This window comes from Eriocheir sinensis, chromosome 66, assembly GCF_024679095.1.
Source record: "Eriocheir sinensis breed Jianghai 21 chromosome 66, ASM2467909v1, whole genome shotgun sequence".
Classification (NCBI taxonomy): domain Eukaryota; kingdom Metazoa; phylum Arthropoda; class Malacostraca; order Decapoda; family Varunidae; genus Eriocheir; species Eriocheir sinensis.
In genome coordinates, this window is record NC_066574.1 from 6,774,588 (window position 1) to 6,791,448 (window position 16,861).

A 16,861-nucleotide genomic window follows, 5' to 3' on the forward strand; every position below is an offset into this window, starting at 1 on the left:
TATATTAATCAGTAAATGGCTCCAAAACTTTGCATTTCTACTTAAATTTACTAAATATAAAGTTGAAGGAATTAAGTGTCGGTCGAGCTTGCTTTCAGTTAAATAAAGGAGTCGCGATCAATCTTGTTGCACGTATATACTGGACTTCTGAAGGTGGGAGATTATTTAATTTTCGCACCACAATGTAAGAAAAATAGTGGTCTGAATTTACTGGTTTACACTTAAGTTTTGTGCCATTTTTTTCTCGTTCGCTAAGTGTCATCGATGATAAACAATGTGATTTGTCCACAGTCGTAAAGATATTAAAACATTCGATCAGTTTTCCTTGGAGGCGACGTTAATGATTGATTGATAGTTTATTGTTGCAGGTAAACAACAAGGGAGAAGGGAGGAACATGCCATCCCAACCCCCAGGCAGGACATTATACAACTATTAATACATGTGTAGGTAGCACCATGAAACTAAAAAGATACAATGGTAGGAAGGAAAGCACAACAAGGGAGGGGGCGGTACCTCCCCCTGGACAGTAAGACAATAAAATGTGGGGACGGAGAACATTGCCCAAGCACTAGATGGGAATGAGTACAGAGATAGAGTTTATCAAGAGAGAGCATGTTATAAGATTTGAGACCCTTATTTCGATCGTCGTAAGGTTTGTTGAGCATGGAAGAGATAATTCTTGTTGCACGAAGTTGGACACCTAATTTAACAATGTTCTTTGCATGGTGGGGAGATCAAAACCGTACCGCATGTTCTAAGATTCTGACTAAACTATTGTAAAGCGGGAGTTTGAAAAATTAAATGGGGTTTCACGGAACGAATTATGAATTGGTTAGATTCGTAAATAATGACACGCTTCAAAGTTAGATAAGCACTCGTGAACCCCCAACTATCACTAAATAACTATATATACTCACGTGATCCAGATGTGGTGGATCAGCGTGGATCTCTACAAAAATTCGTTTTCCATGTCACACTCCGTAATGTGTACAGGGAATTCGGTGATATATTAGTCTCCCGAAAACCATATATGATACGGGAAATTAATACAATGTTACTTAACTCGGGTGATTTTGGATCTGGTGTACGATAATCTACTCAGCCTCATGTCTGCCGATTTCCAACCCAAAAAACTATGTCCTCCACCCCAATTAATGGTTTCATATATAGTTATCGTTAAAATGGATAATTATTGGTGATTCTTGGCATTATTTATGGCTCGGAAACCGGTAAATACGATGCTCTGAGTACGACAATCTGGCAATGGTGCGCGGCGGCCGGCGGACCCAGCGTTACCAGATTGTCGTACTAGACATACTTTTTTCGTCTGCTTGAGGTCCAAAACTGTCGAGCCTACACTGATAACGATAAACATTTACAATTAGAGTTGAGATGGTTAATTATAGATGTTTTCCTGCAATTGTTATGGGTCAGGAAACCGGAAAATATGATGTTCTGAGTACGATAATCTGTGGTAACGCTGGCCGCGGACCTCGATCAGCTGCTCAGTGTTTACGTAAAGCTCGTGAAGGTGAGGTCATGGCGCTGTCCCTCCGCTGCGCCCAACGCCTCTTCAGCAGGACCGTGGCCCCGCGAGTGACGGTAAGTGAAGATTAATGGTGCTGGCAGGTCAAAGGAAGCGTCGTGGTGTGTTGGAGTGGGTGCCAACGACCTTCTTCCCTTCGTCAGCAGGTGTTACGTAGTCGGTCATGGCCTCAGTGTTTTTTTTGTTTTTTTGTTTTACTGTTTTATAATTGGTTGATAGTTTATTGTTGCAGGTATACAACAAAGGAGAATGGAGGTATTTATTTATTTTGTTTTATTTTCTATCTATTTTGTTTTATTTTCTATATTTTGTTTTATTTTCTATATTTTCTTTTATTTTCTATCTATTTTGCTTTATTTTCTATCTATTTTGTTTTATTTTCTATCTATTTTGTTTTGTTTTTTATCTACTGGTATTTTGTTTTATTTTCTATATATATATTTTTTTTATCTACTGGTATTTTGTTTTATTTTCTATTGTTTTATTTTCGATATTTTGTTTTAATTTCTATATTTTGTTTTATTTTCTGTATTTTGTTTTATTTTCTGTATTTTGTTTTATTTTCTGTATTTTGTTTTAATTTCTATATTTTGTTTTATTTTCTGTATTTTGTTTTATTTTATTGTGGCCGCCTCCCCAAACCAACACCTGCCACTACGTAATACAGGTGTGATTTTTTTATACGAGGGCCATGATGTAATACCTCTTATGTTGCTGTGTAAGTGAAATGGCTGACAATTACAATACCAACTGACCACCTGAAAAATAGGATATGTCACCCATAACACGCCGGTATTTATCTCTTAGAGCACCCATTGCATGCTGGTGTTTGGCACGATTTTTGGTAGATCAGAAGGACTGCACCTCCACTCGTACCACACGGCTAGGATTGGTTATATGACTCACACCTCACCTCCTGCCTTACAAAGTAGTACTCTTTTGTTATCATATGTGTCTTCTACTAACCCTCAAGCCTCCCTGAAAACTGTAATAGTGTGATGATCAAAATAAGTGTGAAAGTATTGTGTGTAGTATAGCAGACAGCCTCCCACACTCACTCTGCCAGCTGAATACCTCGTTGGCTGACTGGTCAAGAAGTGACTCTCCCATCCATCCAGTTGCCGGTTCAGTCCCCCAACTCTGGTAAATTTTTGTGCTTCGTGATACACAGAGGTCACATGGGTGTCTGGAAAACGGAAATTCAAGGGCGTTACAGAAGTAGTAATGGAAATTGTGTGCAAACATGTACAGCATCTGTTCTATACATCTTCCCTTATATTAACTGCTTCCATCAGACATTGCTTGTTTTTGAGATTTGAGGAACTAATTAATGGGCAGTAGGTTACCATTCTAGTGGCAGCAGGTTACACTAGTTGAATGTACATGTCTTCAAGATTCTTCTTCCCTATAAGGAAACTGCATTAACACTGACAAAATCACATAATAAACACCACTGGGTGCCCGGGTATCAATCCCCCGGCACCCAGTGGTGTTCATTACAGAACCTTCTCCCGTTTTCATCCTCTTATAAATCTCCCTTTTTTACCCAGTTTTGTATTCGACAGTTTTTTTGTATCTGTTTAGGATCTCTGTTTTCCGGTCTTGCCTGTAAGCCATATCCTAAGTTTGGCTGTAATAGGTAATAATTGTTCTGATAAAAAGGGCTTACAGATCTTCAAACCCATCATTATAAAGACCTAAGTCCTCAGCCCTCACACCAATTAGGTCGTTAATAGACACTCCTGAGTAAACTGGGCTGGGCTAACATACTTTTGTGTTGCAGGTACAGATAAGAACATTGTATTGCTAGGGTGGTGTGCTTGTGTGTTGCAAGCATCAAATATATTTGCTGTGATGATGTGCCGTTATGTTACAGGGTCATGCATTCTACCGTGACAAGGGAGATATGCACCCCGCCCCCCCGGATATTCAGGAGCCCACCATCCCGCCCTACGAAGAGAAGGTTGGGGAGCCACTGCACCTGAAGAGGGCCAGGTGAGGGAGCATGGTGTTGCCTTCCTCAAGTATTACATTATTAAGATTTTTTAGAAATATTTTGGATCCTCATAACTAGCATCCATTCCAGAAGTCATGGTACAGTCATGATAGCCATAGCCCAAAACCGTATTAATTTTGATTGCTCAGACTTAGACTTGGATGGAAATTATATTGTGCCTCCAAGTAGAATCATATTTTTAGTGTCAAGCTCTTAGCTTTTCAAAGCACCTCACTCTTTAAGCCTTTGGTAATAATCATAATGAGTCATTAAATGAAGTGATTGTTAACCATTCTTTGCAAAAGTTGGCTAAATATCAGTGAAAGGTTATTATGGCACCACATTATTGAATACATTAATGTCATGGCTTGGTAGGAAAATGAATACCTCTGTTCTAAAATTTCATCATTTATTTGCACATCCCAAACTCTTTGTTAAAGGTCACAGTGCTCTACAGAAACAAAAGAAAGTGATGCTCTCTTGACCTTTCAGTCAGTGCCACATTTTGCTTAAATAATTAATTTATTATCAATTTTGAATTTCGCACCCAAGAAAACTTTGTAAAAACTTGTAAACTTGGGCAGAGACGAAATAACAGGGATCCTAATCTTGTTGGTTTATTGGCACAAACAGAAAATCCATAGAACTGCATACAGGGTAAATTATATGTGCATGGTAGTGGTAGGGATGGCTGCGTTTGGGAAGACATGCTGATCTTGTCTGCCTCTTGCTCACCCTCCAGCCTGGACGTCCCATCAGGCTAGCTTCAGTAATATCACAACATGGGTTAATGGGGATATGTTCTCAGATGCTCAAAAATAATGACAAACTATATAATGGCTAATAAAACAGGAAAAATGTCTGAACACACTTGATTGTTGACAGATATAGAAGGGCTTGGGAACACTCTCCCCTGTGTAGTAAAGACAAAGACTACAGTTGTTAAAGAAGCCTGTTTAGTGCAGTTATGTAAATGTTTCCTTTTATGGTGTAATTCAAAATATAATTGAACATGGGCCTTGGAAGTAATCATAGTCATTGAAAGTCTTTTTATGTGTTGAATTTAACCTGGTAGCAGCAGGCATCATGTTTCTTAATGGTCCCTCCAAGCAAGAAAAATGAGAAAAAATCACCCCTCACACAAACTATTTTATAATATATCTCAAAGCATTTGTGATCAGATTATGTATCATCTGTTTTGGGGGGTTTATATCATGGCACAAATTTGGCCCGTCGCTGCTACTGGGTCAATTTGAATAGGTGAGTGTCAAGTATATATCAAATAAGGAAACGTGAGCATTTGGTAAAGGGAAACTGCTACAGAACGATACACATTTTCCCCACATTAATATACCAGATGTTTTCAGGCTGCAGTACCAGTCCAGGAAGCGAGGAATGCTGGAGAACGGCCTCATCCTGAGCACCTTTGCCCACCGATACCTTTCCTCCATGACTGAGCAACAACTGTCTCTCTACGACCGCCTCATTAACCTGCCCTCCAACGACTGGGAAATCTACTACTGGGCCATAGGTAAGCGATATTTAGAAATGATGTTGGTTTTTTGTAGGGCTAGCATTTTACTTCCAGCTGCTTGTTAGTAGTAGGCTTTTTAATTCAGAAAAGTAAAATGCATAGCGAGTAATGTTTATTTATTTTGCTATACAATGGGGCCCTGCCACTAGCGTTTTTCTAACTAGAGATTTCTCAAGTCTAGCGATTGATAGAAACATTCCTGAGTTTCATAACTAACAACCAAAACCATGGAGCTAGTGAAAATATTCCTATTGACTGGGAAGAATGAATGGTTTGTCACAACAGCCTGAGGATTCGATATATTGGAAAAGTGCCATTAGCCACGCAATCTTGTACAATGTAACATAACAAAGCTGATAAGTTGTAACAAGACAGCGGTGTTAGCCTGCCAAGTCATCATTTGGGAGGTTGTGCAGGTAGGGCAGTGCAGTTTGTAAACATAACAGTTATGAATAGTTTTCTTCTCTTCATGGCCTCATTTTTCCTTTTGGGGTTGGACAGATCAGTAATGTTGTCATTGTTCATCTTGGTTTGGGGCATGACTTGTCTCAGGATACCCTTCCTGGCAGACAGTTTTCAGCTGAGGGCCTAGGTGAATTGCCTATCAAGACACCACTATAAACATTTGCCTGCACCATAACAGGCTGGGGCTGGCACCGCACCAGACACCACCAAGAAAGCCTACCAGGGCCACAGGCAGGGACGTTAAAGGAAAAAAAACTTCACCTGCCTGGGTTTGTAGTCTAACAGTTTTCCCTCTCCCGGGTGGATTGTCTACCGTGGCTACGAGCCCCTCTCATCCAGGTTGGATTGAAGTGTCAGGGTGTATCCACACGTTATTGGGCCGTGCACAAACACCTCTGAGGCTCCAGCCTGCTCCAAGATCCTCAAGAGATTTAGCCTGAAACTGCAAGGTCCCAGTTACCAAGGGTGCCACAAGAAGGCACTCTGAAAGTCTTGACCAGTCAGAGGCTGTGTACTGACAGGAAGGACTAACACATTCTGCCTTCTTCTTGTTGGAGCTATCCAGCAGCTGCAGCAAGAGTTAGCAAGCAGCCTCCTACCTCACTACAATACTAGACGTATTCCTTGTCCTGTCGTGGAGGCTTGACATAGTAATGAGTGTGGCCAGTGTCACCTATTTTGAATCTTCTTACCTTCTTTGTAGTTTTGTTCAACTACAATTGCGGTTTCCAGCTAATGGTTGCCTACAAGAGCTGCTGAGGGAGTAGTGTGAGGGAGCTGTTGTGTTTCATGTCATTTTGTTTTGCTCAGCTGATATAGTGTCCCATTTGGCTCACCTAAAGACTGCAGTGAATACCATTGTATTACACTGCTCAGTGCACCAGGAAAGGTGCTTATCCATCTATTTCTCATGTGGATTGGCAGCCAGCTGCTTCATCTCTTCAGACATTTATTGGTCATAGTACAGCAAAAAAAATGTATATATAAATTACAAGAATAATCTACCATCAAATGTGACTTATCCAGGATAAAACTATTATATTGGTGCTTTTACAGGTCTGTTAGTGAACAGTGACAATCAGACTTTACCAAGAGAGGAGGATTTTTGCCGTCTCCTCGTCTATGATCCCTGTCCTGATTGAGCAGCAAACATTAGTCATCCATGGAGTCCTCTTCCATGTGGTTGTAGTGGTGGTGAAGCTAAATCTTCAGGGGGCCAGTGACCAGCAGAGTGTAAGGAAGCGGCTTCCCCTCACAAAGCAGCCTTCTATAAAGGGAGGGCCAGCTCAAGCCCTCCCAGCCACAACAGTTTCAGGTGTCATGCCCGGTTCTGTAGTTGGCACACTGTAGCACAGGACTCTCCATCTCCTGAAAGGCGGCAGATAGTCCCACATTGTGTGCTCCACCCTGCAAATCCCGCACAGTTTCGTGGCCTGATGACACTGCTGTTGCCTGAACACTTGGCACACGTAGCAGCATATTGGCAAATCTTACCCAGCACCCGAGGTCCAGCACAGCAGGGAGGGGTCCCCACAGGCTCATGTGGATCTGTCGGGTGGAGAATTGTCTCTATGGCCCATTATTAAATGTGCAACCACTGCAACCAAGGATGCACCTGAACCAGATCGAGAGGCAACTGGGCTGAGTACTGTCAGGATACCCTTTGTTGTCTGCTGGTTCTGCTCCAGGAAGATGTGATAGGGTCAACCCATGCTGACTTATAAAAAAAGGGTATTGGAGGTCCATTCCACCCCATGGTGAAGCACGTTGCTTGTAAGGGAACTCTCACCCATAGGCAAAGCTGGGGAGACCATCCGTCACACTAGTAGGAGTCTTCATAATTATGTATTCTCGTGTCCAAGCTGATCCTTCTGCTTGGCCCACTTTCAATGAACCATAATGTAACATCCTTGTTGAGGGAACCACTAGATTGCTTTGCTGTGGCCTTTGCTGCATGGGAGCAGGGCACTCAACCACCAGCTGTAAGAAAAGTAATTGTTAGGGGAGAGAGTGGGATAACTATAACCTTCTTTACCACTGTTAGCTGCACAAGTACTCAAGTCAACAGCCAGCTGGTGAAGCTGCAGAGACTTGAGCAGTCCGGGCTCACGCCTTATACATCGGCAACTGATCTCATCCTTGCACTTTGCTAACAAGTGGAATGCCAAAGCAAGTTTCGATGGGATGCTGGCAATCTGTATGTTGATCTCAAGAGGGCATTGGTTTCAGTGCATTGCAAGACACTCTGGGATCTCCTGTAATCCATGGGATTCCTGTAAGAATCACCGGTCTATTGACTGGTCTGTATTCTGAGACTGAGAGCGCTGAGAAGTGCTAGGGGGCATGTCCAGCTTCTTTCCTGTGAATGCAGGAGTGAGACAGGTCTGTGTCCCTGCCCCACAGACCCATCACTTTTTAAGACTTGTATAGGCTGGGTATTCCACAGAGCTGTGAGTCCAAGTTATTGTTGAGCATCTGTTTGGAATACCAAGGTCACTGACCTTGTTTTTGCCCATGACACAGTAATCTTTGTGTTGTCACTGGAGGTTCTGGTGATGGTTCTCAAGGCACTGCACAGGTAAGCAAAACCCTTTGCACTCTAGGTTTCCAGAACCAAGACCAAGGTACAGGTGTTTGGAGACTTGCTAGATGAAAATAGTACATTCTGTTCATACGTGTGGCAAGGACATTGATATCTTGTCAATATTCACATACCTTGGTAGTATACTGCCGAACAACAGCGGGTCTCATCAAGAAGTTTTATGGCAGATTGGCTTAGCCCACGTTTCTTTGGACTTGTTTAACATAAATGTATCGGGTTGTCGATACTGGCGCAGAAAGACAAAGGTTACTTGTGCTCCCTGTCTTACTTCATGGCTGTGAGGCATGGACTTTAAATAGTGACTTGAAGAGACAAATTGATGCCTCTGGTAATAATTGCTTAATCAAAGTCACAGGATATTGCTGGCATGACTGTTAAGCCAATGATTGCTCTCCAAGACTGAATTAAGGCATATTGCTTGCATGATCATTACACCAGTTGATCCTGCTCACTGGACTGAGTGGAGGAGCTGCAGGGACAGACACTTAGTTCATGGCTTCAGTAAGTTGATGGATCCTGCCATAATGTACTTAGAATGAGAAAGGGGCTTATGTACATGGCGACTTGGTTGGAGGCACCCTTGGAGTTGGGGCCGCAGGGTGGGTGAGGCAAAGGCAACCCCAATCGCTCACTCTAGGGGCATCCACCAGGGGACACATCGCCACACCCACCCTACAACACCAAACCCTGGGGTTCCTCTGAGGAAGTCTCCAGTCCCCTTCCCATCATAAGTACGTACCTCATGGCAGGATCTATTGACTTGCTCAAGCCACGAACTTTATGGGCACCTCCTAGACCTCCCTCACTAGGTATTGCCTCTTACAGAAACAATCTGATGGGGGGTCGGCTTCAGGGTAGTGTGCCACATGCCCGTATAGCCGGAGTTGGTATTCATGAACGATGCAAGTAATAGACCTCTAATCAGTCTCACAGAGTTATCGCTAGTTAGGCAGAGTCATACCAGCACTATCTTGATTCTGTGTAGGCACTTATTATTACCAAAGGCATCAATCCACATCTTACGTCCATCTCTCACAACCATAGTGACTTGAAGATCCAGATCTTTGTCCTTCTGCACAGATATTGACAATACTTATACTGAGTGAGTCCAAAACATCATGGGCCAAGCCAATCCACCATAAGACCTCTTGATGAGACTTGCCTTTGTTCGACACTACGCTACCTACATATGTGAAATTTTCCAAGATATCAATGTCCTCACCACATGCATAAAAAAACTGTTCTGTTTCATCTAGCAAACCTTCAAACACCTGTAACTGGGTCTTGGCCAAAGAGACCTGAAGTCCAAAGGGCTTTACCTCTTTGTGCCGTCACCAGAACCTCTGATGACTGCAAGGATTGCTGCATCATGGGCAAAAACAAAGATAGTGACCCTGTTATTGCCAACAAATGTTCCACAATGACTCATCTACAACTCTGCCTAATACCCAATCTATGCAAGTATTGGAAAGCAATGCCTCCCTCCTGCATTCACAGGGAAAGCAGCTGTGGACACGCCCACAACACTTCACAGCACCTCTCAATTCCAGAATACAGGCCAGTCATTAGACCAAATGTCCTTACAGAAATCCCACAGAGCTGCAGGAGATCCCAAAGTGCCTTGTGATGCACTGAATCAAAGGCCTGCAGGGGATGCTGCAGGCATTATATCGAAACTCACTGTGGCGCTCCGTCAGTTCGTGAAACACTATGATACGTGAACCTGGACTGTTCACAGAACTGCAGCCTCAGCATGTGGTTGCAAATCCACATGAGCCATAGATGTCAGGTATCCCACAGCTCTATAGGGTCCTCAAGGGTGCTGAGCACAATGAACTGATTTGCAACTGTCAATGCATACTAGGTCTTCTTGACCTGACATTAAGCTTGTGTGTTGCAACAACAGGCCTATGATCCATTGCAATGACCTCATACACCAGAAAACCCTGCATTTCTGGAGGATCCTCAAAAGTGTGCCTACAGTAATGTGATTAATCTCCTTAGTGACAGTCCCTGCTCTAAAGTCTCACTATTCTTAGATCAGTAAATAAATATCACAAGTATTGATGATCATAAAACTGATTACAATGGAAAATTTTGCAATACTCCAAAAAACATCTGAAACATTTGATGCAGCAAGCTAATGCAGCCTGTTTCCTGTTAACCCCAGTACAGGGTACACTTTGCTTGAATGGATTATGTGACCACAGCAAATCTACATGCTACACTTTACTACCATGTACATTTTGTCCCCATCTCGCTCTTCAAAATGTTGAATAGGCAGCTTGACAGAATTACACTTACAGCCATGGTGGAAAGGTTGTAGTTCTAAAGACTACACTGAATATAGGCAACCATGGCAAGGTTGTAGTTCTAAAGACTACACTGAATATAGGCATTTCATAGAAGTAATTGGTTACAATTTATCTAAAGTTGAAACCAAATGCTTTCATACTGCTGAGAACCCACAATAGTTTAAAACTACTATATCCATGATTATATTACACTTACTCAGTCAATACACTGCCTTTTGCATCAGGAAGACTCACCTAACAATATCCCACAGGTGTGCAGCCGACCCCACAAGAGTTTGACAACGAGGTGATGACGATGCTGAAGGAGTTTGTCAAGAACTCCAACAAGGAAGACCGAACAATCCAGCCAAACCTCCACTAGCAAACCTGTACATATTAAGGATAGGAAATTTATGTTCAGGAGAAATAGATACAATGTTAGTGATAGTGTGTACATTTGTAAATATTGTTTCATAAGTTACTGAGAATCCTCTTTTATTGTTTGTTAAATACTGTTAGTCAAAATTCATCCTCTATCAGGTCTGCTCTTAAGCCTATGTCGTGCACAAACAAGAAGTCCTTGACTTTAAATGTCAGCTGAGTCAGTGAGCTTTCATTGCATACTCACTGGGCTTTGCATACTGCTTGAGATGCTGCAGCCCTTTGTGTGTTGCTTAGTTCTGCCTGTAAAAATGTAAGGGCAAATATATGTGAACTATGACCATAACTAATTTTACTTCTTTACCTTCTTAATAGTATAATGTCTCTTATTCTGAATTTGACTGGTCTGAAAATCTCAGTGGTATTAATTCTTGGAAGCAGCAAACTATGATCTGAAAAGTCAATAACTCAAATACTGAGGCACAAAACAAATTAAAAAAACTCAAAATTCTAGATGGCAGGAATTATGATGTGTAAAAGTTGCAAATACAGCAGCAGGTTCTCATTGTATAAGGATGTGCATTCAGCCTATTTCAACCAAATTATAAGAAAAATAATTGTGCGATCTATGCTATTCTGTTATGGTGGATCACTCACCCTTCACTGTAGCCCTTGTCACATGATACCAGGCTGGTTGGCTTTGCAAGTGTACTCTTAATGCTGATATTCCTTCTTAAGTCGACCCTCTCTTGGACACTATCTTCTTATTGCTGGAACAGCGCTGAGCAGGTGCTTTTGTTTTCTGTCATTGCTGCTCTTGAATGGCATCCTTTGCTGGAAAAAATACATATATATATTCATCTGTTGCAGTTTCTAAGATTCCCATACCTAGTGCTAGTTTTCAGCCTTTGGCTAAACATAAAAGAACAGCTTTGCTGCTAGAAACAAAGGAAGAAATTATTTACATAACTAAATCTGAACCACAATTGGAGTTAATTAACTATATCACTCAAGGAAAATTTTTAACAAAATAATACAGCACTATGATCCATTTCTCAGATATTGCTTATTTGTTTGGTGATTTCCTAGGACTGTTGCCGTGTGAGTATTGTAAAAGTTCCTTGATGTGAATAGTAGCAGTCCCATGCCTCTCTAAATCCAACAAATCTCTTCACTAAAGCTCAAACACAGCATATTTCATCTTAAGAGACCTATCATACCTAGCATGATGATAACAGCTGAATATCACAGTATTCATAACATGACTGGTAATAACCGTTGACTAACACAGAATTCATAACTTGGCTGAAGTTCATTTCCCATACAGTGCTGTGCTTGGCAGTCAGCTGTAATAGTTTGTGACATCACGGTTGCCATTTTTTATAAATATTAGATTTGAGAAAAGATATACAGTATTTCATTACTCTATATATCTTATACATGACTGGCAACCGGCACATTATACCTCCTTCAACATTTTATTTTTCCCCTCCGTGGACCCTTTTTACTTCTAGTTCTTTTGTACTTTTTTTTTAATCTATTGTTCTTCTTCTTCTCTGCCTTATTAATCCCTGACGGGGTTGGCCGCTCTTATATGTTGTCACCAGTAACTCCTGTCTTGCGCGTCCTGTTCTTCTAGTCCCAGTTGTTCCATGTCTCTGGATTCCATCTCTCCACCTCAGTCTCTGTCTTTCCCTCGTCCTCCTCCCCTCCACTTGCTTCCTCCATGCCAACTTTGCAGGGTTTGCCTCCTGCATTCTAGTTAGATGGCCATACCATCTCAAGTGTGCCTCTCTTTCCTTCTCCGAGATTGACACAACTCCTGCTTCCGCTCTGATGTCCTCATTTCTTCTTCTTTCTCTCAAAGATATTCCCATCTAATCCCATTTAATCTATTGTTCCATCTTCCTTAATTTGACTTTTGCTTCATCTTCCCTTTTTGCTATCTGACACCTGCTGAACCAAACCCTTTCCCTGATATCTCTCCTATTTACTCTTTCAGGTTGTAAAGATTTAGAAAGATTCCCCATTAGTTTCATTTTCTCCGAGTTCCTTCAAGTCCACTACTTAAAACATCATGATCCACTATAGCTGCTTTATATGTATCACCTTCATGACCTTCTTCATGTATACAGTAAACATCTTCTCTTAACTTGGTTTCTACACAGCACTGGTTCTGTTTTAGGCTTCTCGTGTCCTCCCTCCAATAAAACCTTGTCTTCTTTTCCTCTGTTTTTTGGCCATTCTTATTTTTTACTTTGGTTCTTACTCATTTGCATCTCTTCAATCAGATATTCTTGAACTCTTTCTTATCCTCTAGTTTCTGTGCCCTATTGGTAGTTTCATTTACTGTGACTTGTGGATGAAATGTAAGCTTTCTCCTCCTCAGCCACCACCACCACCTAAAGAAATATAGTACAGTCACCATATCCCTTATCATCCCCCCTCTAACTAATTCCTCTTCAACCACCACCTCAATCGCCATGGACCTCCTCGACCTCCAGAGAAAATGAACGAACCCCCTCAGAAATATGACGCAAGATCTAATGCTTATGAATCCACTCGGTGTCAACCTCAAATATTTTTCAATGGTTCAACAAGCGGGGGGTTTTTTTTCGTTTTTTATTTTTTTATATTTTTTAGTCTCCCCTCTCCTCCCCCCATTTTCTCTCTCTCTCTCTCTCTCTCTCTCTCTCTCTCTCTCTCTCTCTCTCTCTCTCTCTCTCTCTCTCTCTCTCTCTCTCTCTCTGCGTTGTTACTTCCAAAACTCCTTCAATTCAATCATCTTTAGTTTGGGCGAAAATTAAAATTAAACAATCGTTGGCACGTAACTACTTAATTATTCAAACCATTCCGCTATTTACTTAATCTGAAACCACTGTTACGTATACATAGTTCGCCATGGTTATCAGAAGCTATAATTACTACTTGCTCATAACAAGGTGATCGGGAGGAACACTAATTACCCTACAATGCAAATTTGCCGAATAAACGTATAATGTGGTTAACCCTTAAAAATATTGGTTTTCTTAACGAGTCGATATCACGTCTCCAGCTTAAAAAATTGTCCCTTATGTATTCTACTAACCTTTAAACCTCCAGGAATTCCCCACAGGTTACTTTAATACATATATGACAACAGGAAAGAACACAACCCTGCAAATATTGTAACAGAATAAATGCATTAGAAGGTTAATATTAATTGGTTTTAGAACGCGCCGATATCTCATTTCCTTAATTCTTAAAACTGCTCCTCTGTTGCTATAATTATGTATTCTACTATCCTTCACATGTTAGTTGAATACATACATAACAGAAGAGCAGTCAACAGTTACATAAGGGATGAAATATCGATCATTTAATAAAACCAATCTTAGCTTATAATATTCTGTCGTGTTTACGGTTACTCTACTAGACTGCCTTTACTTACAAGTGGTTAAAAGTGAAATAAATGGAGCCTGATCTAACATATGCCAAGGTCTGATTTTATATTTGCAGGAAACGAAGCTAACAGTTTAAACACGTACTACCGAGCCAATGCTTCACTAACTTAAATATCAGTAAGCATGATTTAACGAAAGGAAAGTTTTGTTTAGTCGGCGCAACATCTGTGGTCATATGCCGGAGAGAGACAGAAGGGGAAGGAATTATAGAAGAGAACAGATCCCAGGAGACGGGACACAACCCCCGATTAATACCTGGTACCCATTCACTGCTGGGTGGACAGGGGCGTAGGGTATCGGAAAAGCCGCCCAATTTTTTCCACTCCGCCCGGAAATCGAACCCGGGCTCTCTCGGTTGTGAGCCGAGTGTGCTTACCACTGCACCACGAAGCCCCCTCATGATTTAACGAACCTTTGCATCAGCTTATTAATATGACGGTAGGCTTTCCGTATTGTTACTTAGTATTGCAAGAAGTACAAGGTGCCCGCAAGCTGAAACTAGCAAACTGCCTACTGATAATTCTATTCATTAAGTACTATCATGCTTTTTCTGGTACCTACCTTTTAACCTCCCTCCCTCCCTCACTATGATGTTTAAGAATAAGTGCATCGAAGACTATTATTGAGGCTAACGTTAATTGCATCAGCGGTGGAGCAGGGCCTGAAACCTCATCAACGGTAAACGGCAACTACCATATTCATTTTTTGCTGAATTATAACCCTTTTTTTTAACTAACTACTGTACCGCCATTAACCAGTACTAAGTTGTTTCTGGTTACAATAGTAGGATTTCCATATTATTGCTTAGCTAATTTGCAATGTGCGCGCAAGCTTAAACTCGTCAACCACCCTTTGATAATTCCACTACGTTTAACTGGTAATTACGTCATTAATCCTAAGTACCAAGCTCTTTCTGGTACATTCTTTATAACAACCATTTTCGACTTTTCTTTTTAGCTGAATTTCAACCATTTTTTAACCATAACTACTGTACCGTTATTCACTAGTACCAAGTCGTTCCTGGTTACAATGGTAGGATTTCCGTATTAATGCTCAGTTTTGCATTCTTATTGTCCAGGGGGAGGTACTGCCCCCTCCCTTGATGTGCTTTCCTTCCTACCATTGTATCTTTTTAATTTCATGGTGCTACCTACACATGTATTAATATATAGTTGTATAATCACACTCTGTCCTGCCTGGGGGTTGGGATGGCATGTTCCTCCCTTCTCCCTTGTTGTTTACCTGCAACAGTAAACTATCAATCAATCAATCAGGTGCAAGCAAGCTGAAACTCGTCAACCACCTTTTGATAATTCCACTACGTTTAACTGGTAATTACGTCATTAATCCTAAGTACCAAGCTCTTTCTGGTACATTCTTTCTAACTACCATTCTCCAAATTTGTTTACTTGCAACAATAAACAATCAATCATTTTCGACTTTTCTTTTTAGCTGAATTTCAACCATTTTTTAACCACAACTACTGTACCGTCATTTACCAGTACCAAGCTGTTCCCGGTAACAAGACTGACGCTACTAACATATCTGCTTTCTGTACTTACCTGATCCTTAATAACTGCTTGTCGGCTCCTGGATGCTCTGCTGGGTCCTCACTGATCACAATCCTTGACCCTCGACAACACTAACGCAGCCCTGCCGGTCACCTCCACTCTCGCCGGGCGCCACGCACCTACTGAACTTCCCCGCAGCTCGTCACCACTCGACTCATGCTTCGAACCACCGCTGCCAGATTGTTGTACTCAGACCCTCTTATTTCCCGGTTTCTGAGCCATAGCTATTGCCAAAAAACAGCAATAATTAACCATTTTAACGATAACTATATTTGAAGGCGTTATTGGGGTCGAGGAGACAGTTTTTTGGGTCGGAAATCGGCAAACATAGGAGGCTGAGTACGACAGTCTGGCACCGTTGCTTCGAACCACTCATTGAGCGACTTCACACTGATGGCATTTCCCTACTTTTCTATTTCTTCATATCCTCCTCCGCGACTTTCACAGCCTTCTCCTCTTCCTCAATCACCACCACCTTAAGAAATATACAATCACCATTCCCTCATCACTCCCCCCACCTCCAAAATCCTCGTCAACCACCACCACCACCACCTCCTCACGTGACGATAATTCGATCATTGAATAATACAAAGCAATGGAAAAAACATTACCGGTAGTGAAACATTTAAAGGAAAGTAAAATGATGAACGGTAAGCGACAGGAGTAGATAGGACTAACACATGGATAATTACGCAACAAGGAGGGAAATCATTGCATTGACAAACCTGTTGCTAACTAGATTTTCAAGCAGGCTCGAATCGGGGAAATTCTAATACCGATTTATATGAAGATACCAACATATATAGGTTCCCAAGCATTTAATTCTGCTCTGTTCTTATTTAGTGTTTGCAAGTCCTACTGCATCTATTTTATCTCTGACTAATGGTACCTCGATCCGAGTCTGCATTTTCCCATTAGTATTCCTTTGAGTTTCTTCGTTGTTAAGGGCTGCATAGCTTTGTTGTATGCTGACTGCTTAGTTGTTGTTTTTTATGCAAATTCATTAACTTTGTATGCGGTTGTTTTTC

At 41.4% G+C, this 16,861-nt stretch overlaps 1 protein-coding gene and 1 long non-coding RNA gene across 2 annotated transcripts; one reads left to right on the forward strand and one right to left on the reverse strand.

Annotated features, from left to right (window-relative positions):
• The first annotated feature begins 1,444 nt into the window (after nt 1-1,444).
• On the forward strand, nt 1,445-11,165 carry LOC126987782 (succinate dehydrogenase assembly factor 2, mitochondrial-like). The gene is made up of 4 exons (XM_050845108.1): nt 1,445-1,603; nt 3,424-3,542; nt 4,911-5,074; nt 10,711-11,165. The coding sequence occupies exons 1-4, from the start codon at nt 1,541-1,543 to the stop codon at nt 10,818-10,820; spliced, it is 456 nt and encodes a 151-aa protein (XP_050701065.1). The 5' UTR covers nt 1,445-1,540; the 3' UTR covers nt 10,821-11,165.
• On the reverse strand, nt 5,992-16,403 carry LOC126987784 (uncharacterized). Its single transcript, XR_007741157.1, has 5 exons — nt 15,825-16,403; nt 11,477-11,653; nt 11,067-11,122; nt 10,694-10,825; nt 5,992-7,522 (listed from the first exon to the last, which is right to left on the reverse strand). It is a non-coding gene; the product is annotated as an uncharacterized LOC126987784 (long non-coding RNA).
• Nucleotides 16,404-16,861: the final 458 nt, after the last annotated feature.